We start from the raw sequence: 23,882 nt of genomic DNA, 5'->3' as shown, positions 1-23,882 counted from the left end.
GCAAGTAGATAAATAGGTACCACTCCGGCGGGAAGGTAAGTGGCGTTTCCGTGTGCTGCTCTGGTTCACCAGAAGCGGCTTAGTCCTGCTGGCCACATGACCCGGAAGCTGTACGCCGGCTCCCTCGGCCAGTAAAGCGAGATGAGCACCGAAACCCCAGAGTGGCCATGACTGGACCTAATGGTCAGGGGTCCCTTTACCTTTACCTTAAGGTCCCCTGCACAGCCTAGTCCTTTACTCAGCAGCTCCGAAGAACAGCACCAAAGAATAAAACGCAAAGTTTTATTTCTTGCAGGAGCAGGAAAGGTTACAGCAAGCGACCAAGAAAGCAGTCGGAGGCTGAACCCCGATCTTTGTTGTACACCGTTTTTATAGCTATCGTATCGTTTAGACACACCAGCTAACCACCCGGGATACAGTCCTACCACCAGCTTTAACCGCAAAGGCGGATGTTTGCACACTTCAGCTAACCTGGGCATTTCCTCTTGCTTCCCCTTTGTTTATTCTGTGCCCTTGCATGCTCACAAAACTTCCCTTTACACACCCCTTTGTGGTTTGCTCTTTCTCTGTCCCCTTTTCAGCCTGCGTTTCAGCACAATTACTGTGAGAATAGCATGTGACCATGGTGTTGGCCAGCAACAAGATGGCGTTAGTCTTGCTGAAGCTCGAAGGAAGGTGAGAGGTAGGTGGTCTTGCTTAGGTTACTGCAATTCTATGGTTCTTGTCCAGCGCGTGACTGTGTGCCAACCAAGAGACGACCTCCGCAGGTGTGTGTCACACAAGGCCTTGGAGGCCTAATCCTGACCTGCACGCAGGGATGTTTCAGGCAACATGGCTGGGTTCTTCACTTTGGCACAGCAGCACTTTTTTCTGGTGGGCACCATTTTAGCATCATCATTTTATTTGTATGCGCCTTTCCACAGTTAAAACAATGCTCAAGGTGGCTTGCCGTATGGGGAGGCAGTTAACTTTTTTTTTAAAAAAAATGCGCACCAACAGTCTTATTTGCTCCTGCATGTATATAAATATATATGTGTTGTTGAGTCGTTTAGACGGGTCCGACTCTTCGTGACCCCCTGGACCAGAGCACGCCAGGCCCTCCTGTCTTCCACTGCCTCCCGCAGTTTGGTCAGACTCATGCTGGTTCCTTCGAGAACAGTGTCCCACCATCTCGTCCTCTGTCGTCCCCTTCTCCTTGTGCCCTCCATCTTTCCCAACATCAGGGTCTTTTCCAGGGAGTCTTCTCTTCTCAGGAGGTGGCCAAAGTACTGGAGCCTCAGCTTCAGGATCTGTCCTTCCAGGGAGCACTCAGGGCTGATTTCCTTCAGAATGGAGAGGTTTGATCTCCTTGCAGTCCATGGGACTCTCAAGAGTCTCCTCCAGCACCAGAATTCAAAAGCATCAATTCTTCGGCGATCAGCCTTCTTTATGGTCCAGCTCTCACTTCCATACATCAGTACTGGGAAAACCAGAGCTTTTCCTATACGGACCTTTGTTGGCAAGGTGATGTCTCTGCTTTTTTAAATATATGCGCAAAGCTTAAATAAAAAGGCATTTTAGCCTCGATATTTTGGGGGTGGGGAGTGGAAATGACGACTTAAGGGGAGCTCAGAGAGAAGAAATGCGGTGGTCCCTCTGCAGCAGCGTAACTGGACGCCCGCATCTGCCCCTGCTGCAATCAAAACTTGTCTCATGTATCAGTGTCTACAGCCCCAGCAGATGCTGCAACCTTCCAACAGTTTGGCTTCATCCCCGGTGAAGGCGCACTCCTCCATTGTCCCCGAGACAGATGGGTGCCCAAAATCAGCTTCCCACATCTGCAAAAGCAGGCATGAAATAAAATGGGGGGGGGGGAATAAACCACAGGCGTGTGATTGTGTGGAAAGTAGCGACTGGAACTATGTATAGCATAGGCATAATGATTAAACAAGACATGGTTACAAGGCAAGGTAGCCTGTTATACCAAGGGAATGGCAATACAGTGGTACCTTGGGTTACATGCGCTTCAGGTTACAGACTCTGCTATCCCAGGTTAAGAAATTTGCTTCAGGATGAGAACAGAAATCGTGCAGCGGCGGAGCAGCGGCAGTGGGAGACCCTGTTAGCTAAAGTGGTGCTTCAGGTTAAGAACAGTTTCAGGTTAAGAACAGACCTCTAGAACAAATTAAGTTCTTAACCCAAGGTACCACGGTAAAAGTATCCAAATGCCCAAAGCCAGATTTGTTCATAGGTTGAAGGGGGGTGGTCCTCGACTGTGTTCCTTCTTGCTTACAAATGGGAAGGAAAAAAAGACCAAACAGGTATTAAATCATCCCCTTTGGAGCTTTGGCCCCTAAGGACTCTCAGCTGATTAGTTCGTTCCCCCTGTGTAGCAGTTCTATGTTCTTTGAGCTGAAATTTCCACATATCCGTAAAACAATGGCCTGCAGGGTCAATAGATGGCGTGGAGCGTTTTGCAAACTGGAAAGGCTGCCTTGAGCAATATCCAGCAGAGGATATATCTTGCCTGCAGCCAGTTCCACTTGTTTAATAATTTCAGGAGGAGCAACTTCCGGGTTATCCTGCTCCAGGAGAAAGAGACGGGAGCATCGCGGTGGCCACTTAACATGTTTGTTTTTGCAGGGGGAGGTTTCGTGGCCCAGGGGCCACTTCATCACGTGTGAGATAATGCAGCAGTGACAAGAGAGGCTCCTGGCCTTCACCCTTTGGGATTGGGACCCTCCATCCCCACTTGAAAATGCAAGGAGCACCCACAGGCCTCCCCTCCCTTGCCGCACGCCCAGGCAGTGCACACAGCCAGGCCGGCAGAGCTGGAAATGTCCACACCCAAACATTCAGAGCACCACTCCTGCCTTGCAAGAGAGCTGTCACCTTCGAAGGCGGAAGTGAAACCCAGAGAAGGAACCTGCAAGCCTCAAAGTATACCAAGCATGCCACACTGGGCAAGGCAGAGGGAAAGGCATTCTAGGTATGCTCAGAGGCATTCTCTGCTGCTGCATCACCTGCCCTAAGGCTGAAATCTGGAGCTGAAGCACGGCCTGGAGGAGAGCATATTCCTGGTGTGCGGTGTGGGCTCAGAGGTGCATCGTTCTTCACCACACGGCCACAAGCTCCACATAGCTGAGTCCAGGTGCTGGGGCTCAGCCACGGCTTTTCACTCTTCTCCCTGTTTAAACTCTCTATTTACAGTGGTCCCTTGGTTTTCAAATGCCTTGGTACTCAAACAACTTGGAACCCAAACACTGCAAACCCAGAAGTAAGTGTCCCAATTTGTGAACTTTTTCCGGAAGCCGAACATGCTCCATTTTGAATGTTGCGCTGAGGTCTTTTCTGCTATTTATTTTGCGTTTTTGTGGCTCTTTTTTTATGACTATGTGGAACCCAGTTCAGATACTGACTGATTGTGTGACTGCAGTACATTGATATTACTTTCATTTTATGGATAAATGGTCTCGTTAGATAGTAAAATTCATGTTAAATTTCTGTTTTAGGGCTTGTTTTTAAAAGCCTGGAATGGATTAATCCGTATTGCATTACTTTCTATGGGAAAGAGCGCCTTGGTTTTGGAACACTTTAGTTTTGGAACAGACTTCCAGAATGGATTAAGTTTGAGAACCAAGGTACCACTGCACTACCTTTAGTAAGCTAATTCCCTCCTGATACAATAAACTCACTGGGTGACCTTGGGGGCTGATCGTTGCCTCTCAGCCTACCCTCACAGGGTCCTTGCGGGGGTTACCGTATTTTTCGCTCTATAAGACGCACCAGACCATAAGACGCAGCTAGTTTTTGGAGGAGGAAAACAAGAAAAAAATATTCTGAATCCCAGAAGCCAGAACAGCAAGAGGGATCGCTGCGCAGTGTAAGCAGCAATCCCTCTTGCTATTCTGGCTCCTGGGATAGCTGCGCAGCCTGCATTCGCTCCATAAGACGCACACACATTTCCCCTTACTTTTTAGGAGGGAAAAAGTGAGTCTTATAGAGCAAAAAATACAGTAATTGAGGAGAGGGGGGAGAACCGTGCATTGTCTTATTAGTTTGCACTCCTGTCTCAGCAACATCCATGCTGGCTTGGACCACAGAATGGAAGATGGCAGGATCTCCCAGGATGTGCTCCATGGTGAGCTGGGTGCCAGCATCAGGCGTCACTGGAAGCCCAACTCTGCATTACAAAGATGTCTGCAAACGTGACATGAAGACTGGCGACATCAACCCCGCCGTGTGGGAATCCTTTTCAGAAGATCGCAGTGCCTGGAGACGGGCAGCCAAGTCCATAGCAATGACTAGAGAAGAAATGACCACCGGGAGGAGCGCAGAGAGAAGAAATGGCATGGTGCATCTGCAGCAGCTCAACTGTGGCATTCCCAAAGCAAAGGAAGGATTAGATTCTGATTAATAGAATACACGGGATGCGGGTGGCGCTGTGGGTTGAACCACAGAGCCTAGGACTTGCCGATCAGAAGGTCGGCGGTTCGAATCCCCGCGACGGGGTGAGCTCCCATTGCTCGGTCCCTGCTCCTGCCATCCTAGCAGTTCAAACGCACGTCAAAGTGCAAGTAGATAAATAGGTACCGCTCTGGCAGGAAGGTAAACGGTGTTTCCGTGCACTGCTCTGGTTCGCCAGAAGCTGCTTAGTCCTGCTGGCCACATGACCCGGAAGCTGTATGTCGGCTCCCTCGGCTGGTAAAGCAAGATGAGCGCCACAACCCCAGAGTCCTCCGCGACTGGACCTAATGGTCAGGGGTCCCTTTACCTTTACCTTAATAGAATATACACAAAGGCTTGACCAGCAAGATTCTGGGCGGGGTGCGTATAATAATAATTCCTGTCCACCCCTCGATCCAGGTCATTTTATTCACAAAAGAGCTTTTTACACAGTGTTTGTAAGAACCAATCAGATTTCCTCTGAGCATTTCAAAAACCCCACGTGGGACAAAGTTAAAGATTCAAACTACAAAGAGCTAATTTCCTACTTGAGCATGCATATGTAATTCAGAGTAAATAAAAGGAAACTCCGGAGGTCATAAACAGCAGTAAAGGAATGAAGGATGGGATGTATTTACCATCTCTTTGTGAACACTCTTCCTGGCCCTTAAGAACTATCTAAAGATTAACAAACTACCGTATTTTTCGCTCTATAAGACGGACCAGACCACAAGACGCACCTAGTTTTTGGAGGAGGAAAACAAGAAAAAAAATATTCTGAATCTCAGAAGCCAGAACAGCAAGAGGGATCGCTGGGCAGTGAAAGCAGCGATCCCTCTTGCTGTTCTGGCTTCTGGGATAGCTGCGCAGCCTGCATTCGCTCCATAAGACGCACACACATTTCCCCTTACTTTTTAGGAGGGAAAAGGTGAGTCTCATAGAGCAAAAAATACGGTACATCAAAGAAGCTACCTACTATCTTTTATGGCTCTGGATGCCTGATGAAGCAACTGGCAGCTGGGCTGTGTACGTGACTTGTCAAGCAGAGAGAAATGCAGAGGCTTGTGGGATTTGATCGGAAATGATTGTCCATGAATGGAACCCAGTCAACGCCATGCTTTCATCGCGGACACAACGGCTTGATGCATGTTTTATAATTCCTCATAGTAATCCCACCTGATCCCCACACTCTGGATATTTGCACTCCTACATCAACTGGGCACCTTCCTCTTCCCCAGCTGCAATAAAACATGTCTCCCGCGTCAGTCTCCCTAGCCACAGATATAGGTGCTGCAACCTTCCGGCAGTTTGACTTCACCCCTTGATGGCAGAGGAGCCGACTCCCAGGGGTGCTTTCCTCCTCACAAGACAGACAGATGCCAACCAATTATTATATGTGGGCCACCTTGAGCTCCTGGGGTGGGGAGGCTGTGTATGGGGAAAGTAAAATAAATGGTAAATAAAGCCCTGTTCCCCACAGATCACTTTTCAAGGCATCGGATCATTTTTCAAGGCCACCTGGATAAAGGTAGGCTGAGGTCTTCCTGTCGGGGAAGCCTGTGCCAAGAGTGTCATTGAAAAAGAGAGAAAGACAGGAAGACATAATCACATAATCACACAAAGCCCTGACTAGGCAAGGAAGTTGCTCAATGGCATCACCTGGTGGTTCTTTGCTTTCCCTAGAAAGTCACACAATGTTTAACTGTTTTTTAAAAAATTACCATTCCCCTCCCCTTAAGTTCTTTTTGGCCAATTTTTAAAAATTGATTTCCCATTATTTGTAACCATTTTTCACCAAATGAATACAAATGGATTGGCAGAGGGCCTTCTCGGTAGTGGCGCCCTTCCCTTCCACCAGACCTTAAGGAGATGAGCAATTGTATAACATTTAGGAAACGTCTGAAGGCAGCCCTGTAGAGGGAAGCTGTTTAAGGGTCAATGTTTTACTATGTTTTTATATATGCTGGAAGCCGCCCAGAGTGGTTGGGGCAACCCAGTCAGGTGGGCGGGGTACAAATTATTATTATTATTATTATTATTATTATTATTATTATTATTATTATTATTATTATTTTGCTGACTTAAAAGCTGACTTCCCACCCCTCAGACGTTCCCTCTGTTTTCCTTCCCTCTTCGCTGCTCTCAGTACAATAACTTTTCCAACTTTGGTTTCGAAATCCACTCATCCTTTCTCCCCGTACAATTACCAATTTATGCTATGACTTTTGTACGTTATTATAACCCGTCCTCAAAACAATTGAGTAAGAGTAAACCCAAGGAGTGCCAGGACTGGAAGCTGAGGAAACCTTAATCTATTTCAGCATTTCAACTTTTGTATCTTCCGAAGAACACTTGAGAATCTCTCTCTGTTTTACTGCTTTCTCCTTTGTAAACTCCTTCGAGGGTTCCTGTTATTTTTTGCAATCAAGCGGCGTGTAAGTATAAATGAATAAAAGGAAGGGGCTGTTCCTGAGGAGATGCTTTTCCTCCCCAGAACTGAGACTCTTTCCTCAGAAAACGGGGAGCCTTTTTCTCCTCAGAAGAGGCCGGGATATAATAATAATAATAATAATAATAATAATAATAATAATAATAATAATTTATTATTTATACCCCGCCCATTTATACCCCGCCCATATGAGGAGACGGAGCAGAGGCCAAGGAGGAGCAGCAGGCCTCCCTCCCTCCTCCCTCCGCCTGAGGCCTTTTCCCGCCTTTTTCTTCCCCTCAGAAAGTGCCGGAAGAGCGGCCCCTCCCCCTCTCTCCTCAGGCAAGGGAGGCGACCATCTCTTGCTCCCTCAGGAGGCCTTTCTTTCCTTCAGGGGGATTCCAAAGGTTCTTTATGAGGATTCAAAAGGTTCTCTTCCTCAGGGGCAACTTACTTACTTCATGACATTTCTATGCTCTTGATTGTGAGGTGTGTGTGTTTGTGTGGCAGTTTGGGAACAAGGAGGCCAGGCCCTCATCTCCATATGTCAACTTACAGATTTGAAAATAAGGGGTCAGCAGCCAAAATAAGGGATCAACAATTACTTTGATAAAATACATATTTTGTTGCATGCAAATGGCTTTAGATGCCTATGAGGTCCATCAATTACCATATAGCATATATTCAACACAAAAAAGGACCTAGAAAGGGCCCCGTTCCCTTCAGGAGCTTCTTTAAGAGACATCATCAACAAGGGACATGGCGCTGGGACAAGGGACTGTCCCGCCAAATAAGGGACGCTTGACAGCTATGCTCATATCCGGAGGCCTCCCAAACAGCCACAGTTTGAAATCCATTAATTCATGTACTGGATTTTGCCATGTATAAGACACCCCCTACTTTTGGGGACCCCAAATTTAGAAAATGGACATAGGCACTATCCATGTATAAGACGCCCCCAGATTTGTAACCTTATTTTAAAGTAAAAAAAACCCTAGTCTTATACACAGAAAAGGACACTAATTCCCTCAGGTGCCCATGAGGAGTTTTAGGGGGTCCCTGGCCAGAGGGTGCCTTGGGGTTCCCCTCCGGACTCAAACAGAAAGATCAGGGGCTTCTTCTGGTTTCCCTCAGCTTGGAAAACATCACATTTGCCTCTCTGTTCCCTCAGTTTCCCACTTCATGGGCCGAAGGAGCCCCTTAGAGTTCAATCTTCTGTACAATCTCATGTAACCAGAGTCGGAAGGGACCCCCGAAGGTCATCCAGCCCAACCCCTGCAATGCAGGAATCTCAGATAAAGCAGCCATGACAGGTGGCCACCCGTATGTGTCACTGGGCTGTGGCTTGTAGGCGCGGGGAGATACGACCTGCTTTTCCCTGCCTACATCTTGGCAGTTTGCTGTTAAATAAATGTAGCTTTAAATGTACAGTATAATAAAAATTTCTTCATTTTGTTCTTTGGCAGAGAGCTCCCCTGGAAAGTTTTGAACACGACTTTAATAGGATGGAGGAGGCCTTGCTCAATGGAGAGGAACGGCAGCCTGAGCTTTCTGGTAGTCCACTATAATATATTTCATTTCGTAAAAGATTACGAAATATTTTGCTCGGATCCTGCCTGAGGGTTTCCCAATAGAGGCATCCTGTTGGCCACTGTGAGAAGAGCTTGCTGGGCTTTGGTCCTTCTTATCTTCTGATGGAACCTCCAGGTCCAGGGGCAGTCTATCTCGATTGCTCAGTTATTTGGGGTATTTGGCCACTTGGAGGGCAGGAGGCTGGGCTGGATGGGCCCCCCTCTGCCCCGATCCAATAATAATATATAATAAATACATTTTATTTATACCCCGCCCTCCCCAGCCAAGACCGGGCTCAGGGCGGCTAACAACCAATAATAAAAGAAATTGATTGAAATACAACTTTAAAAACAAGATTAAAATACAACATTAAAACATTAAAATGCAGCCTCATCATAGGAGGAGAAAGGAAAAAAGAAAGGGGGGGAGGGAATCAAGTTGATTCCAAGCCAAAGGCCAGGCGGAACAACAATGCCTTACAGGCCCTGCGGAAAGAAATCAGATCCTGCAGGGCCCTGGTCTCATGAGACAGAGCGTTCCACCAAGTTGGGGCCAGTGCTGAAAAGGCCTTGGCTCTGGTTGAAGCCAATCTAACTTCCTTAGGGCCTGGGACCACTAGGGTGTTGCCATTTATGTACCTTGAGGCTCTCCGTGGGGCATACCAGAAGAGGCGGTCCCGTAGGTACGAGGGTCCTAGGCCGTGAAGGGCTTTAAAGGTCAAAACCAGCACCTTAAATCTGACCCTGTACTCTACCGGGAGCCAGTGCAGCTGGTAGAGCACTGGGTGAATATGCTCCCATGGCAGAGACCCCGTGAGGAGCCTTCTGCACCTGCTGGAGTTTCTGGGACAGCTTCAAGGGCAGCCCCACATAGAGCTAATTACAGTAGTCAAGCCTGGAGGTGACCGTCACATGGATCACTGTGGCCAGGTCGGGGCGGGAAAGGTAAGGGACCAACTGCTTGAGGCGGCGAAGGTGGAAAAATGTCGCCTTGGCTGTTGCTGTAACTTGCGCCTCCAAGGAAAGGGAGGCGTCAAGGATTACACCCAAACTCTTAACGGAAGGCAATGGCACTAATTGGGCCCCCGCAAGAGAAGGGAGTTGATCCAGCAGGCCCTTCTTATGTGGGGTGGAGGGAGACCATTGTCCAGGGGGAACAACTCTTCCCCCCACCATCCTTTTTTCCCCAAGCCCCATTGATTGACACCACAAAAGAAGGAGGAGGACGCTTTCCTCAGTTGCTTTATTTTCTCTCTCCCACCCCAGCGAATCGTTCACAATGTTGACCGCTTCGTCATCCATCCTCCTCCTCCTCTTCCTATATCATTTCTCTGGCAACTGACCGGTCGCTGTGCTTCCTTCCATATTGCACTGAAAATCTGATCAAGTAAAAGGCTGGATGGGAGAAGGGGGATGCGAGTGACCAAAGAGTTCCCCGTGGGCAGACCATGGCTGTGGGGCCAGAGTGACCCAAGGGAAGGAAAAACGGGGGGCAGTTTCCTGTCGCTTGCGCCCAGGGTGCATTGCTGTGGGTTCAGATGCATGGCATTGTGGGGAATCAGTGTTGCTACAGGTGTGCCTGTAAGGGGGGGGGGAGCACAGCCAGTCTGTAGAGAGGGGCAAACAGAACCACAAAGTTGGACGGGACCACAAGGGTCATCTAGCCGAACCCTCTGCAATGCAGGAATCTTTCGCCCAACGTGGGGCTCAAACCCCTGGCCCCGAGATTAAGAGTCTCATGCTCTACCGACTGAGCTGGAGATCAGGTTGTGGGCTGGTGCGGAAAGGGAGAAAGCGATTTCTCCAAAAGTGCTAGCCGTGGCCCCGACCTGCAGAGACGACGCAAGAACCTTGCAAGGCAGCCTCCTCTTGCACCAGCTGGCCTTGGCATCCAGACAGTGGTCAAAGGCTCCTTGCTGAGGGATGTGCTCCTGCAAGTTCTGCCTCTGTGGGCAACGCGAGTCCTCGGGGGCAGAAGCCCAAATACCCCCATGGGGCCCTGTTCCTCCTCCACGTCCTCCTATCAATGTCACCAAGGGGAGGCGCTGGTGTTCGAGGGGGCGGCAGCACCCCAGTCCTAAAGTGCAAGAGTAAGCAAGAAGAAGGCAGCACTGCAGCCCCCCTGCAAGTCACTGCAGCTCCACTGCCTCTTCCTGGATCTGGGCCCCTGGGGACACATCTTGTGCAAATCCAGCGTGCAGCGTCCTTCCTGTGGCCCTGTTTCCAGGCTTCTTCATGGCCGCTTCAACTGGGGCCGAGCGATCCGTCTCTGCAGCCGCAGTACGCAGGGAGAGAAGGAGAAAGCGGAAGAGTGAGGCAGGGTCAGTGCAAACGACAAGCACTTTTTGGGAACAGCCGTGCTCTGGATCAGAGCTAAGTCCACCTGCAGCAGCATCCGGATTCCAGCCAGATGCCCAGAAGAAAAGCCCTGAGCAGCTGCCATCCAACGGTAGACTGCTTCTGACCCTGGAGGCCACATTTCACTACCCAAAGTAGTGACAGATATTTGCAGTGCCAGGAATTTGGCGAACCCACCTGTGCCTCTAAGCCAGCGGCCTCCACCACCTCTTGTGGCAGGGAGTTCCATACACTGATTTTGCCACCACTGTGAAGGCAGACTTCCTGTCTTCTATTCTGAACCTCCCGCCTTTTCGGTTTGTGGAATGACCCTATATCACGAGATGCATACCTCTCGCACCCCATTTCCCCACGCCACCCAGAAACCTATCCTGTGCCCACTGGAACCCCCTGCCTGTTGCTTCTCCCCCTAATCTGAAAGGCACACAATCTTGTTATGTGTCCTTGCTTGGAACAGGCCTTGCAGCCCCCAGATTGTTCTGGCTGTGCTTTCTTGCACCCCACCCCAATCACCCTCTTTCCTTGTACCGGCAGGGACGTGTCCACTTTGTCCAGGCGGGGCTGGAAGGAGCCCTGGTCTGCGGTGGAGCTGTCTTGCTCGCTGCTCATGCTGCTGTAAGGGTCTTCTGTGCAAAGGGCGAAGGAGGGGGAGGGAGCATGTCAGTCATTTTTAAAGATTTGGTGCCCCTGTCCTCTTGCCCCTGTCCAGCCTCTCCACTTGCCCACCCAGACCTCTTCCAAGAAGGGAGGGACCGACAGAGCCAGCTAGAACTTGCATTATTTTTACAAAATGCATTTTCTAAGCTCTGGCAAGCAAAGTGGTCTTCCCTGGTGTGATAATGCAGCCCGTAATCAGGGCTGACGCTCATCCTCCCCCTCAGGTGCCTAGCGCTCCCTCTCAGAGCACAGAGTACATGAGAACCCCACATCTCATTTATTTATTTCTATTTCCTTCTCCTGGATCAGGGCAGGGTGGGGTGGCAGGGCATGGAAAGCCCTTCCGCCTGATTGCAGTGTGGGGACGTGGCTGTGTTTGACCTCCCCTCTTGCTCTCCCCTCCCCTTTCTTATTTCCTTATTTCTGCATGTGGGGTGGAATGTTTCTGTGCAACTTGAACCCCTCCTGTAACCCCAGACCACCTGTAATCCAATTAACGTGGTGCTTCCTTCCAGGGCAAGGCAAGGCGCACCCTCCGGGATGGAGTCTGGCAGCTGCCATGGAAACCCGGGCTTAACACCACCACCACCACCAAGACCTCCCCTTCCTGACCCAGGCCTTCTGCCACATACCACCTGCTGCAGCGCTGCTGCTTTCCATTGCTGGGGCACTCGGATCGAGGCCTTCAGGACGGGCCACCCACTCGGGCTCATTTTCGTACCACCTCTCTTCATCGGGAGGCAAATGCGTCAGCCTGGAAGTGGGAGACCAACAGAGGCCATCAGGGCAAAGATCTGTCCTTCAGCCCATTTCAAGGACAGCTTCCAGAGTCAGCGCCAGTTAAAACAGCAGAGACTGACCGGGACGCAGAGCAGACCGAGCTGACTGGACTTTGAGTGCCCAGCCCTCCTCCTACCTGTGTCCTTTCTCCCTCGGGCAACAGCGCCTCCAGCAGAGAAGCACGACCAAGACCAGGATGATCAGCAGCAGCACCGCCAGGCCCAGGGCCACCCCCACGGCCACCCCCACCTTGCTGATGCCCTGCTCACAGCGCCGGCCCACAAACCAGTAGGAGTCCGACTGCTCACAGCTGTGGGAGGAAAGGCAGCGTCAAAAACCGGCAAGGAGGCAGGTAATGGGGCCCAGGATGCCTGGGTTCTTTACGGGGTGGGGAGCAGGGGGTGTTTCTGATGCTGCAATTCGGGGGGGGGGGGGGCTGAGTGGCATCCAGGGCCCTAATCCAAGGCAGGAGCAGTGGTGACTGGTGCCCACGGGGAATTGCAGAAAAAGACAACATGCACATGGATGACACTGTTTTCTTAAAAATGACATTTAAATGGTTCCTACTAGCACATCTGGTAGGAACAGCCTATGGGCATGATTTCGCACCCCTGTGCCACAGGCCCAGATCCTTTCCCACCACCCACTTCACCCCCTGGCATGCTACTCACTAGCAACTGGGCCCCTCAGGGGTGACATAGCAGTTTCCGTTCACACAGCTGAAGGGGTCGGGGTGCCAAATGCTGCAGTTAGAGACACACTGGAGGCTGCCACTGATGTTTCGTGCCACGTAAAATTGCTGGATGTTTTTCGCCACCACGGAGGTGTTCTTGCATTCAGTTGACAGATCTGGAAAGGGAAAGGAAGGACTCATTGGGCGCCCTGAATACCTCCCTTCTTGTTCCTTATCCTACTTTCTTCCCCACCAACTATGATGGCGACTGATGGCCCTAGGATTAGCCTCTGTGCATCTCATATGTGACTGCACATGCAGACTCCTGGCAACATCTGTACCATCCAGCGGTGCCACAAGGTGTACGGGGGTTCATAGCATTTGTTTGCATGTGGTGGTCATGTTTTCTTCCTCATACGGCTCCACCGCCCCCATCCAGACAGCCCACTGCAACTCTTCAACATTAGGAGTGTGTTAAGCACACAGTGACCCCCTCTCACACCCCAGTCCTCACCTTCAGGGCTCAGGGGCACTTCTGTCACATAACGCTCTCCAGTAAACCAAAGTGAATCTGAAGGAGAGGGGGAAAGTAAAGGTGAGGCTTATGTAAGGGAGAAATCATGGGGAGGGGGAGCATCCAAGGGGAGGGACCTCTTCCCCCACCCACCAGCCATGTCTCCCTGCCACCAGAGTTGAAGGAAACACACTTCCTCTGCCATCCCTCCTATGTCCAACCAGCAACCTGACACTCATCTCTGCGTGGGCAAGGGTGAAGCAGTTGGGGCAGCTGCTGGTAACAGAGAGATGGGTCTGAACCCTCACCCCACAGCATGGATGGATAACACCAGGTTGCCTCTGATCAGGCATAAATAAATTGATCTGTTCCATATGGCAGTGAAATGGGAAGACTAGGGAGACATTGACTGGCTCCCTTTTGGAAAATGTTCCTCTGTTCCACACCATACAGGACAAACCCGGTAGGTGGCCTCAGATATGGCGCAGATGAAGTACATTCTATTCTTGATGCCTGTTTTTCTCTGGGTGATTTCAAAGGGGTAGCTCTGTCCCTAGTAAAACAGCATATGGTAATTGTTTGGTTCAGGAGATTGGGCGTGGGCTTGGACTCAGTGGAGCCACTCAACTTATGCAGAGAGGTGGCTCACCGGCCATCTCACAGCCTGTTTTTGGGTTACCACCTTGGGAGCCCAATCCGATGCATGTTGACTCAGGAGTACATGCAGTTGTGATGCTGGTGCAATTTACTCCAAATAAGGAAGGACAGAATCACAACCCTTGGATGACTTCTGCTTCCTCATGACAGCTGATCTGAAGACGTTTAATAAGAAGCCTTTCCTCCTACTCCATTAGATGGATGGGAATGTAGCGTTAAAGTCTGCAACATTGGTGCCATCTTTTGGCTCCTTCAGCTGCCAGCCAGAGCTTCCCATGAGAAGTGTCAGTTGTCTCCTCACCGTTGTCATTGGAAGTGTAATTTTTTTCCAGGGTCTGTTTGAGGTCCTTCACAGATTCATTGTAGGAAGCATTGAAGTCTGAGAAGTGAAGCTGCAGGAGCACCTCGTGGTCCACGATAATACTACCATTGCTGAGAAGAGGAGGCAGGAAGGAAGAGGGAGAAATCACTTAGCCACAACCCCAAAGGTGCTCTCAGCCAGCCTGATGTGAGGTCAATGATGGTAGTAGGGGCTGTCGCTTAAAGGGGTGTGGCCACTCACAGCAGGAGGCCCAGGAAATTGTGTGGCCCCAAGCAGCACCCTCCCTCCCATACTTGGCCCCCAGCTGTATCACTTCTGCGACTCACCTCAGCCGAAACACCTTTACACCATTGTACCCAGGAATGTCCGCATAGAAGATGTTCATCTGCAAAGAGAGAGAGGTCTCATCTCAGCTGCATAGACAGCAACAGTCGGAAGCACCAATCAACAGCAGGGCCTGCACAGAGGCAGCAGAGCAGCTGCTGTCTGCAAGCATCACCAGCCCTCTGTATCTACTCAGACAGAGCGTGGCTTTGAGGTGTGTGTGAGCAGTCCTAGAATCATAGAATTGTAGAGTTGGAAAGGACCTGAAGGTCATTTGGTCCAATCCCTGTCATAGACGCATTTCCACAGCAGCAGAAACAAGAAGAAATTCTGTGTAGGGTATGAACCATCAGATCTAAGCTACATATTGCATATACTCATCTGATAGCTACATTTCCACATCCGGATATTTAGGTGTTCCAAAGAAAGGAAATCGGACTGTTTCCAGATGTGCTAAGCGGACAAATCTCTGTTAATGAAGTTTACCACAAAGGAATGGCACGTTAACGGGACCCAGACTCAAAAGTAACAATAGGTCTGCCTGGAAGTGATCATTTTCCTGAGTGGGCATCCTCTATGCACTCCCAACCACCCCTCACCTGTTCCACAAAGATCTTCACGAATGAATTGAAGGCAGACGAGTTGTAAATCGCCATCTCTGGGCTGAACTTCCAATTCTTCACTGTTACAGAGACATTGATTGTGGCCACAACAGTCACTATGATCAGAAAGCACAGGAGTCATTAAACATGAAGGTACAGCCACAGTTTCAGATGTGAGGATAAGCACTTCAGGTGTCCATTGAGTCACAGTGATCATGGAAACAACATGAATCACCTATGGATCTACACCAAGTGTGCAGAGAAAGGGCATTGGTACAGGTTATGAAATACATGGTAACGTGCGTGTATCAGCTCAGTGTAGTCTACTCTTGCTGACAGGAACCCTCCAGGTCCTGAGGCAGGTGACATTCTTGTCCAGCTGCTGCTGCTATCAGAAGCTTTTTAAACTGCAGGTGTCAGGGTGATGCCACAGAAGCAACACACCATTTTGAAGCAAGCAAGTTGGCCATCTTTCCTTGAGAACCAGTTGAGGGCTCATCCACACTTCCATTTGCCTCTGCACTTTCCTTGGGAAAGTGTTTTATGCTGAATAGGAAGAAATGGCAATTGGTTTTTCCACAAAGAGCAGGTTTCCCAGGGGGAAACAGTGTAGCAAAGGCAGAACTGCTCAGACCTAGTAAGCATGCCTAGTAAGCACAGGACAAGCGGAAAACCCCACAGACCCCGACTTCCTAGGCATGTGCACAAGCCTGAGTAGATTGTATATACACCTCCTAAAGATACAACCAGTTTTATACACGGTTGGTATGGAAGTCATCTGCATCCAGAAAAGGTAACGTTCTAAATCAAAGCATGTCCATGGGTGGCTGGAATTTTCAAATCAGGCATTTTTCACAATCACGACTACACAACAGCCCAGTTGCATGGTGAAGGGAGCACAATGCTGCCATGCCCTTTATCTGTCTCCTGCCCCCCATCATGATCTTGTCAAAAGGGGTTGCGGCACTTAGGTAGCCCATCAAGAAACCCATCCACAAGAGTATTTTTTTTTCTCTTCTCCCCAGTCCTGCAAGTTGGATGCTTCTCCCAGTTAAGTTTACACAGGTTTGCCACCTCAGGTAGCACTTGGGAAGTGTCTTCCCATTGACACCTCCTGTCTCTTTGGGGTGAAAAGACACCTTGTGAGGATGAACCTGTCAGATGTCTGTGCAGTTGCAGGATAATTTGCAGTGGTAATGGGAACAACATGGATTGCCTTTGGATCCACATCAAAGAGTTCAGAGAAAGGGTGCTAACACAGGTGTGAAATGCACTGGAACCTGCCCGCACCTCAACTCAGTGTAGTCTACTCTGAGTGGCAATTACTCTCCAGGGCCTGAGGCAAACGAGGCTCTTGCTTATTGGCTGCTGCTTGTTGGCCTCTGTTTGTCTCCATAGACAATGGCAAGTGCCTCTGGGGTGAAGTTTAACTGTGCATTAGCAGCACCAAAGTATGGAGGCTCTGGGTTGGCCAGAAGACAAGAGCCCCCCCCCCCAGCCTCCCTGATGTAGTCCAAAGGAAAGCAGAGCAAGACGCTTTGCAATAGCTTGGTTGCAGGAGTTGCCAGGAGGAGGCGTATGAGGCACCATCCAACCCTCTTAAGGACTCTGCTCTGGGTTTGTGTACGGTTTACTCCTTAGCCTTTTCTTCTTCCAAAGATCTCCCACAAAACAGCAGCATCCAGAAAAGCCGCCATTCTATCTCTTCCCACATCCATGGGGGCTGCAAACCTTTCCCTCCTTTCTCAGTGTTGAAAGAAAGTTTAAATCTCACCATGGACAGAATTCCCTTTGCAAAGTGAGAGTGCAGGCAGGGTCCTCCAGATGTTGGGCCACAACTACTCATCCTCCCCTGCCATTGGCCATGTTTGCTGGGGGAGCTGGAAGCCCAAGAGAAGAACATCTGGAGGGCACCAGGCTACAGAAGGCTGTCCTGGCCCTAGGCTTCCATGGAAAAATGGTCAGCATGACAGAGAAGCAAGATCACTCCCAAGAGTGGCAGGTGGTCATTGGACTAAGGGGGCTACCCTAAATGGTCCCCTGGAGCCTCCTTTGCAAAGCCCAGGAAGCTTCTGCCCGGCTTAGGGAGGGAGGTGCAAGGCTCCGATGGGTCCAAGACCTGTCCTGTCATCTTCCCAAAGCCCATCTGGCTTTTGGAAGGAGGCAAGAGGCTCCAGTGTCCTGTCAGAGCCCTGGCACCTCCTTGGCAAAGCCTGGGAAGATTCTGCCTGGCTTAGGGAGGGAGGTGTGATGTTCACATCCGCAGTGTCAGGATGTCACATGTGTTACATCAACCCCCCACCCCTCACAAACTAGGGCCTCTGGCCCTAACTGTTGCCCTATGAAAAATTTCACTGCACGATACTGAGTCGTCCAACAATACAAAACCAAGTCTACAGCTTCAGAGCCATAGATACTGCCCACTCTTTTCAAAGGAAAATCCTGTGAGCAGGGAGTCTTGTACTAATAATGCTCAGACTTACCCACTTGGACTTCATTCGCTGCCTCTTCGCAACGTCGCCCAGTATAGGGAGATGGGCAGTGACAACGACCCCCGACAAGCACTCCTCCATTAAGGCACTTAAGAGGGACAGCTGTGGTGGAAGGAGCTGAGCAAGAGGAAGACAACAGAGCATAACCAAAATTTAAGTACGAGTTTACAAAGGAGCCCTCATATATGGCGACGATGTTGATGATCCAACCGTTTATATGCTGTACTGCTTAATGGTATTATTTCTAAGAAGTGTCCAGTGAGGGTTCAAGAGCGATACAAATGATCAATTAGATTTCATCAGAAAATCAAAAAGTGTTGCTTAAACTGCTTGCTGAAAACAACAAAGCCTTCACGGGTGCCTGAAGTTCACTAAAGAAGAGGTGTCAGCCAAGATGGAGTTCCACAGAATTGGGCCACAATTCTGAACACGCAGCTCCTGGGGGAGGGGTGAGCTGTGTGCCTGAGTCATGGGGGACCACTTAGAGCCACTCCTACAAAGACGGGAGTGATATAACAACGCATCAAGCGGTATCGAAGAAATCCTGGACTCGCGTTAAGGCACCGAAACGTATGCACAGCACATGTAAACTGTTAAGCCCTGGAATACTGTGCTGGGAGAGAAACATCATTTCCATATGGATATATAGATACCTACCAGAGGAGCTTGTAATCTGTGAATGAGTCGATGTGTGTCCACCACGAGTAGTGGTGGAAGGGGAAGATGTCTTTGTGGTGGTTATTTTCGTACTAGTATAAGCAGAAGGTGTTGTAGTTGCATTAGCAGAAGGTGTTGAAGTTGCATAAGTAGATGGTGTTGTTTTCAAATTTGTAGAAATGGATGTTTCGCTTGTTGTGCTTGGCGTCTCCCTAGAAAGGATAGGCAACAAATTTTCTTGGAATATTTTTTTTTTTAATGCATGTAACTATTCACCACTGATAGTGCTTACTGGACCCGCCTACGGGGAAGAGTTGACCCCACATCTCCACTCCCTCCTTCACCCCCTGGCATGCTACTCACTGGCATTTGGGCCCCTCAGAGGTGATATGGCACTTTCCACTCGCACAGTGGAATGGGTGGGGGTTCCAAGCACTGCAATTAGAGACACAATGAAGTGTGTTGTTGATGACCTGCGCCACATAATATGGCTGGAGGTTTTGTGCCACCACTGAGGCATTCTTGCATTCGTCCGACAGATCTGGGAATAGAAAAGGAGAGAATAGGGTCAGCAAAGGAAGAACGCAAATGTCTCACAACACCACATGCATGGGACTAGGAGAACAAAAGAGGAGCTTGGCTGCTGGATCATGCTGGATCATGAACATCATCATCATCATCTATTTATATCCCACACACCAATCCCCTCTCACACGCCAGTCCTCACCTTTAGGACTCAGGGGCACTGCGGTCACACGAGATGCTCCTTCAGTAAAGCAGAGTTTATCTAAAGGAGAGGGAGAAAGCAAAGGTGAGGCTTCTGAAAGGAAGAAATCACAGGGGAGGGGGGGCATCCATGGGGAGGGACGTCTTCTTCTACTCCCGCCCTCACTTGTCATGACTCCCTGCCACCAAGGTTGAAGGAAGCACACCTCTTCTGACAGGAAGCAACCTGATATTCATCTCCATGTGGGCATGGGAAAATCAGCTGGGGTTGGCTGATGTTGCAGGAGAGCTGCTGGGGTAAGAGAGAAGGGTTTGCACCCCCACTTCTCAGCATGGATAGATAACATAGGTGGCCTCAGATATGGCCTAACTGGGGCTCATTCTATTCTTGATTCCTGTTTTTCTCTGGAGTGAAATTGGCAGGCTGGGAAGACCTTGATTTCATTCCATTTTGGACAATAAGCTTTCGTACTGTTTCGTCTTGCTCAGTTTCAAAGGGATGCCTCTGTTCCTAGTAAAACAATGTAATTGTTTTGAACCAGGGGAGTCGGGGTGATTTGGACTCAGTGGAGCTGCTCAGGTTCTGCAGAGAGGTGGATCACCGGCCGCCTCACAGCCTCCCTTTGGGCTCCCAGTGTGACTGACAACCCCAGGCTTAACTCCTGACTACCACCTTGGGATCCCCATCCTATGCATGTTGACTCAGAAGTACATGCACTTGTGATGCTGGTGCAATTTGCTCCCAAATAAGGAGGGACAGAATCACAACCATTGGATGACTTCTGCTTCCTCATGACTGCCAGACCTTCCCACGAGAAGTGTCAGTGGCCTCCTCACCTTTGTCATTGGAAGTGCAATTCTTTTTCAAGGTCTGTGTGAGGTTCTTCATGGAAGCATTGTAAGAAGCATTGAAGTCTGAGAAGTGAAGCTGCAGGAGCACCTCGTGGTCCACGATAACACTACCATTGCTGAGAAGAGGCAGGAGGAAGGAAGAGGGAGAAATCACTTAGCCACAACCCCAAAGGTGCCCTCAGCCAGCCTGATGTGAGTCAGTGATCCAGTGTGGTGTAGAGCCAGTGTGGTGTAGTGGTTAAGAGTGGTAGATTCATAATCTGGTGAACCGGGTTCGATTCCCTGTTCCTTCACATGCAGCTGCTGGGTGACCTTGGGCTACTCACACTTCTCTGAAGTCTCTCAGCCTCACTCACCTCACAGAATGTTTGTTGTGGGGGAGGAAGGGAAAGGAGAATGTTAGCCGCTTTGAGACTCCTTTGGGTAGTGATAAAGCGGGATATCAAATCCAAACTCCAATGATAGTAGTGGGGGTTGTCGCTTAAAGGGTGTGGCCACTCACAGCAGGGGGCCCAGGAGATTGTGTGGCACCAAGCAGCACCCTCCCTCCCATACTTGGTCCCCAGCTGTATCTCTTCTGTGACTCACCTCAGCCGAATCACCTTTACACCCGTGTACCCAGGAATGTCTGCATAGAAGATGTTCATCTGCAAAGAGAGAGAGGTCTCATCTCAGCTGCATAGACAGCAACAGTCGGAAGCACCAACCAACAGCAGGGTCTGCACAGAGGCAGCAGAGCAGCTGTTGTCTGCAAGCATCACTGCCACCCCCATATCAGACAGGGTCTGTCTTTGAGGTGTAGGTCAGCAGTCCTAGAATCATAGAACTGTAGAGTTGGAAGGGACCTGAGTGTTATTGGGTCCAATCCCTGCAATGCAGGAATTTCCACGGCAGAAGAAGCAACAAAATACTCTACATGTAAACTAGTTTGTTGATCTGAGAAATACTAAACCCCCCATCCCAGCAGATTCTGGGTCCCTCCTGTGTGCTGAGTAGGGCCTCTCTATCCTGCTATGCTCCCTTAACTCCTCCACCCTTCCAACACACCTTTGGGGTATCTCCTGTGCTGGGCATGGCTAGTCGGTGGCCCTCCCCCAGTTGTTCTTGGACTCCAGTTCCCAGCAGGCAGACTGGCCAAAGGCATGGGATGATTATAAAGGCTGGAAGATGACCTTTGTCACTTTAACATTGATCTTTCAAAAGTGACAACTAGGAAGACGGTTCTTGGTGTGTGTATTAGGGTTTGAACCATCAGTTCTGAGCTACAAATTACAGAAACAGCTTTCTATACTCATCTGATGGCTCAATTTCTGAAGCTGGATATCCAGGTATTTCAAATGAGGGAAACTTGACTGTGTTTCCAGTCTAGATCTGAATGAACTTCACCGATGAGGAATGGAATATGAATGGCGCCTGGACTCAGAAGTCGCCAAAGGGTTTGGGTTTGGGTGTGAGTATTTTGCGGGGTGTCATCTCTCTGTGCACAACCAACCACCCCTCACCTGTTCCTCAAAGATCTTCACGAATGTCTGGAAGTCAGAAGAGCTGGAATTCGCCATCTCTGGGCTGAACTTCCAATTCTTCACTGTTACAGAGACATTGATTGTGGCCACAACAGTCACTGTGATCAGAAAGCACAGGAGTCATTAAACATGAAGGTACAGCTGCAGTTTCAGATGTGAAGATGAGCTCTTCAGGTGTCCATTGAGTTACAGTGATCATGGAAACAACATGAATCACCTATGGATCCACACCAAGTGTGCAGAGAAAGGGCGCTGGTGTGAAATACACTGGAATGTGTGCGTCAGTGTAGTCTACTCTTGCTGACAGGAACTCTCCAGGTCCTGAGGCAGGTGACATTCTTGAGGTCAGAGGGGTCCCCCAACTTGGTGGCCTTCAGGTGTCGTTGGGCTGCAATTACAAGTCCTCCCTGGCCACTGACCACGCTCACTGAGTCAGATGGGAGGACAGCCATGTCTGGAGAGCACAATGTTAGGGAAGGCTGGCTTGGGCACCCGTGTCTCAAGACTTCAACAGAGAAACATGCAGGTCATCAAAGAAGCAAAACCACTCCCAGCAATGCGAAACACAAAGTTTGAAGTCACAGGACCAAAAATGTTGCCCACCTAGAAAATTATTACACATACCCAGACATTCCTGAGCTTTTGTTTTCAAAGGAAGAGCCAGAGGGCAGGAGGCTTGTACTAATAATGCTCAGACTTACCCACTTGGATTTCATTCTTTGCCTCTTCACATCGCTGCCCAGTATAGGGAGATGGGCAGTGACAAAAACCCTCAACAAGCACTCCACCATTAAGGCACCCGAGAGGGACAACTGTGGTGGAAGAAGCTGAGCAAGAGGAAGAGAACAGAACAGAACATTAACGATATTTAAGAACAAGCCGATAAAAGAGCCCTCATATCAGGATCCAACAATATATATGCTGTAAAGCGGTTGTCAGGGGTTTAGGAGCAGAGGCAAGGGCAAGGGAGGAAACAGAGAGCGAAGGGGAGGAGGCAGAAGAAAAGATGAGTGATGACGACGACCCGAGATCTCCGAGTCTTTCCAGTGAATCAGAGGATTCACAGAAAGGAGCACCAGTGGCCAGGGCAAGGGGGGAGTCTAGGGGGGCACCCCAGGAAGATAGAGCCAGAGGGGACTCAGAGGAGAGCAGTTGGAAATCGGGACCAGCGTCACCGCCAGGGAGCAGGGAAGAGGAAGGGAGCCAGGGGGCAAGCGCTGGCAGCTCACCACAGGAGGGAGGGCACGAGTCAGGAGTGGCCACACCTCCATCGGGGAGCGAAGAAACGGTTAAGCGGAAAGTGGAAGGTTGGGCGCGCGCGCCAAGTTCAAATGCAGAGGAAGGCGGCGCAGTAAGCAGCCCGGAAAGGGAGCCAGGTCCTAAAGCCCGGCGCAAGGAGACAGGAGGGTCCGGGGGGTCAGCGTCAGAAGAATCCCGGAAGGAAGAGACCCCGGGGGGTAGAGGGACCCAGAGGAGGACAGTCAGGCGGAAAAGGTGGAGCCGGGCTAGGATATTAAGTTGGTGCACACGGGGCGGAGACTCAGACGGAGCTTCGCCGATCTAGCTACTAGACGTAGAGTTGCACGCAGCAGCTTGAGAATGGAAACTGTAACTCAATAAAGACTTTTACTTAATGATCGCTGGCTAGCGTGATCCTCTGTGAGCTAGGATCTTCAAGCAGCTCTGACAGTAAGCTCCGTCTCCCAATTGTGGGCATCTACAGCCTCGAGGAGGGGAGAGAAGCAGGTGCCTACCAGCGAGCTCACGAACGGCAGACGACATGACAGCTGAGCAGCAGATAGCGGAACTCAGAGAAGCAGTGTCACAACTGAATGCAGCGGCTCTCGCATCCAGGAAGAGAGAGGAGGAGGCAGCTGCCGCCTGCAGGGATCTCCAGGTCAGGTTAGACGTGCTTACAAAGCAGACACCCAGGCAGGAGGGAATTGGGTTGGCGAGACGAACAGGCGGTCTGGTCTCTCACTTCGATGGGAACCTGCAACAGTATCCCAACTTTAGAGCAGACGTACTGTGCGCACTGCAACTGCTGAATAAAGACTTTAGAGATGAGCAAGAGAAAGTGGGATTCATCATGTCCCATTTGCATGGGGATGCTAAAGCATGGCTGCGCAATTTATGGAGAGATAAGGATCCGGCGCTCCAAAATGCGGATGCCTTTATTAAAGCGATGGATGGGTGTTTTTTATCAAGCATTGACGTGGATCTTGCCCGGAAGGAGGTGCATGGACTAAGGCAAGGGAGGGCCAGCGTGAGGCAGTACCATGCCCGCTTTTTCGCTTTGGTCAGTGCCCTGGAATGGGACA

At 50.0% G+C, this 23,882-nt stretch overlaps 2 protein-coding genes across 2 annotated transcripts in view; one reads left to right on the top strand and one right to left on the bottom strand.

Moving 5' to 3' along the window:
- The first annotated feature begins 7,252 nt into the window (after positions 1-7,252).
- Positions 7,253-23,882, top strand: part of ACHE (acetylcholinesterase (Yt blood group)) — a 146,958-nt gene continuing 130,328 nt past the window's right edge. Inside the window, exon 1 of the mRNA XM_083472658.1 lies at positions 7,253-7,282. Coding sequence (XP_083328784.1) covers positions 7,268-7,282 — 15 coding nt within the window. The 5' untranslated portion in view covers positions 7,253-7,267. The remainder of the gene's footprint in view (positions 7,283-23,882) is intronic.
- The window catches only part of LOC310692059 (uncharacterized protein), a gene marked incomplete at its 5' end in the record, with an annotated part of 38,089 nt that continues 23,855 nt past the window's right edge, over positions 9,649-23,882 (bottom strand). Inside the window, 17 exons of the mRNA XM_083472499.1 lie at positions 9,649-10,693; positions 11,311-11,408; positions 12,072-12,193; positions 12,356-12,529; positions 12,891-13,068; positions 13,407-13,463; positions 14,365-14,495; positions 14,712-14,770; positions 15,309-15,427; positions 17,795-17,920; positions 18,461-18,672; positions 18,824-19,001; positions 19,188-19,247; positions 20,024-20,154; positions 20,627-20,685; positions 21,541-21,659; positions 22,263-22,388. Coding sequence (XP_083328625.1) covers positions 10,658-10,693; positions 11,311-11,408; positions 12,072-12,193; positions 12,356-12,529; positions 12,891-13,068; positions 13,407-13,463; positions 14,365-14,495; positions 14,712-14,770; positions 15,309-15,427; positions 17,795-17,920; positions 18,461-18,672; positions 18,824-19,001; positions 19,188-19,247; positions 20,024-20,154; positions 20,627-20,685; positions 21,541-21,659; positions 22,263-22,388 — 1,985 coding nt within the window. The 3' untranslated portion in view covers positions 9,649-10,657. The remainder of the gene's footprint in view (positions 10,694-11,310; positions 11,409-12,071; positions 12,194-12,355; positions 12,530-12,890; positions 13,069-13,406; positions 13,464-14,364; positions 14,496-14,711; positions 14,771-15,308; positions 15,428-17,794; positions 17,921-18,460; positions 18,673-18,823; positions 19,002-19,187; positions 19,248-20,023; positions 20,155-20,626; positions 20,686-21,540; positions 21,660-22,262; positions 22,389-23,882) is intronic.

Source organism: Podarcis liolepis (assembly GCF_965112155.1).
Source record: "Podarcis liolepis genome assembly, chromosome: 13".
NCBI lineage: Eukaryota > Metazoa > Chordata > Lepidosauria > Squamata > Lacertidae > Podarcis > Podarcis liolepis.
Note: the sequence above shows the minus strand (reverse complement) of the source record. Positions and strands in the feature narration are given on the sequence as shown.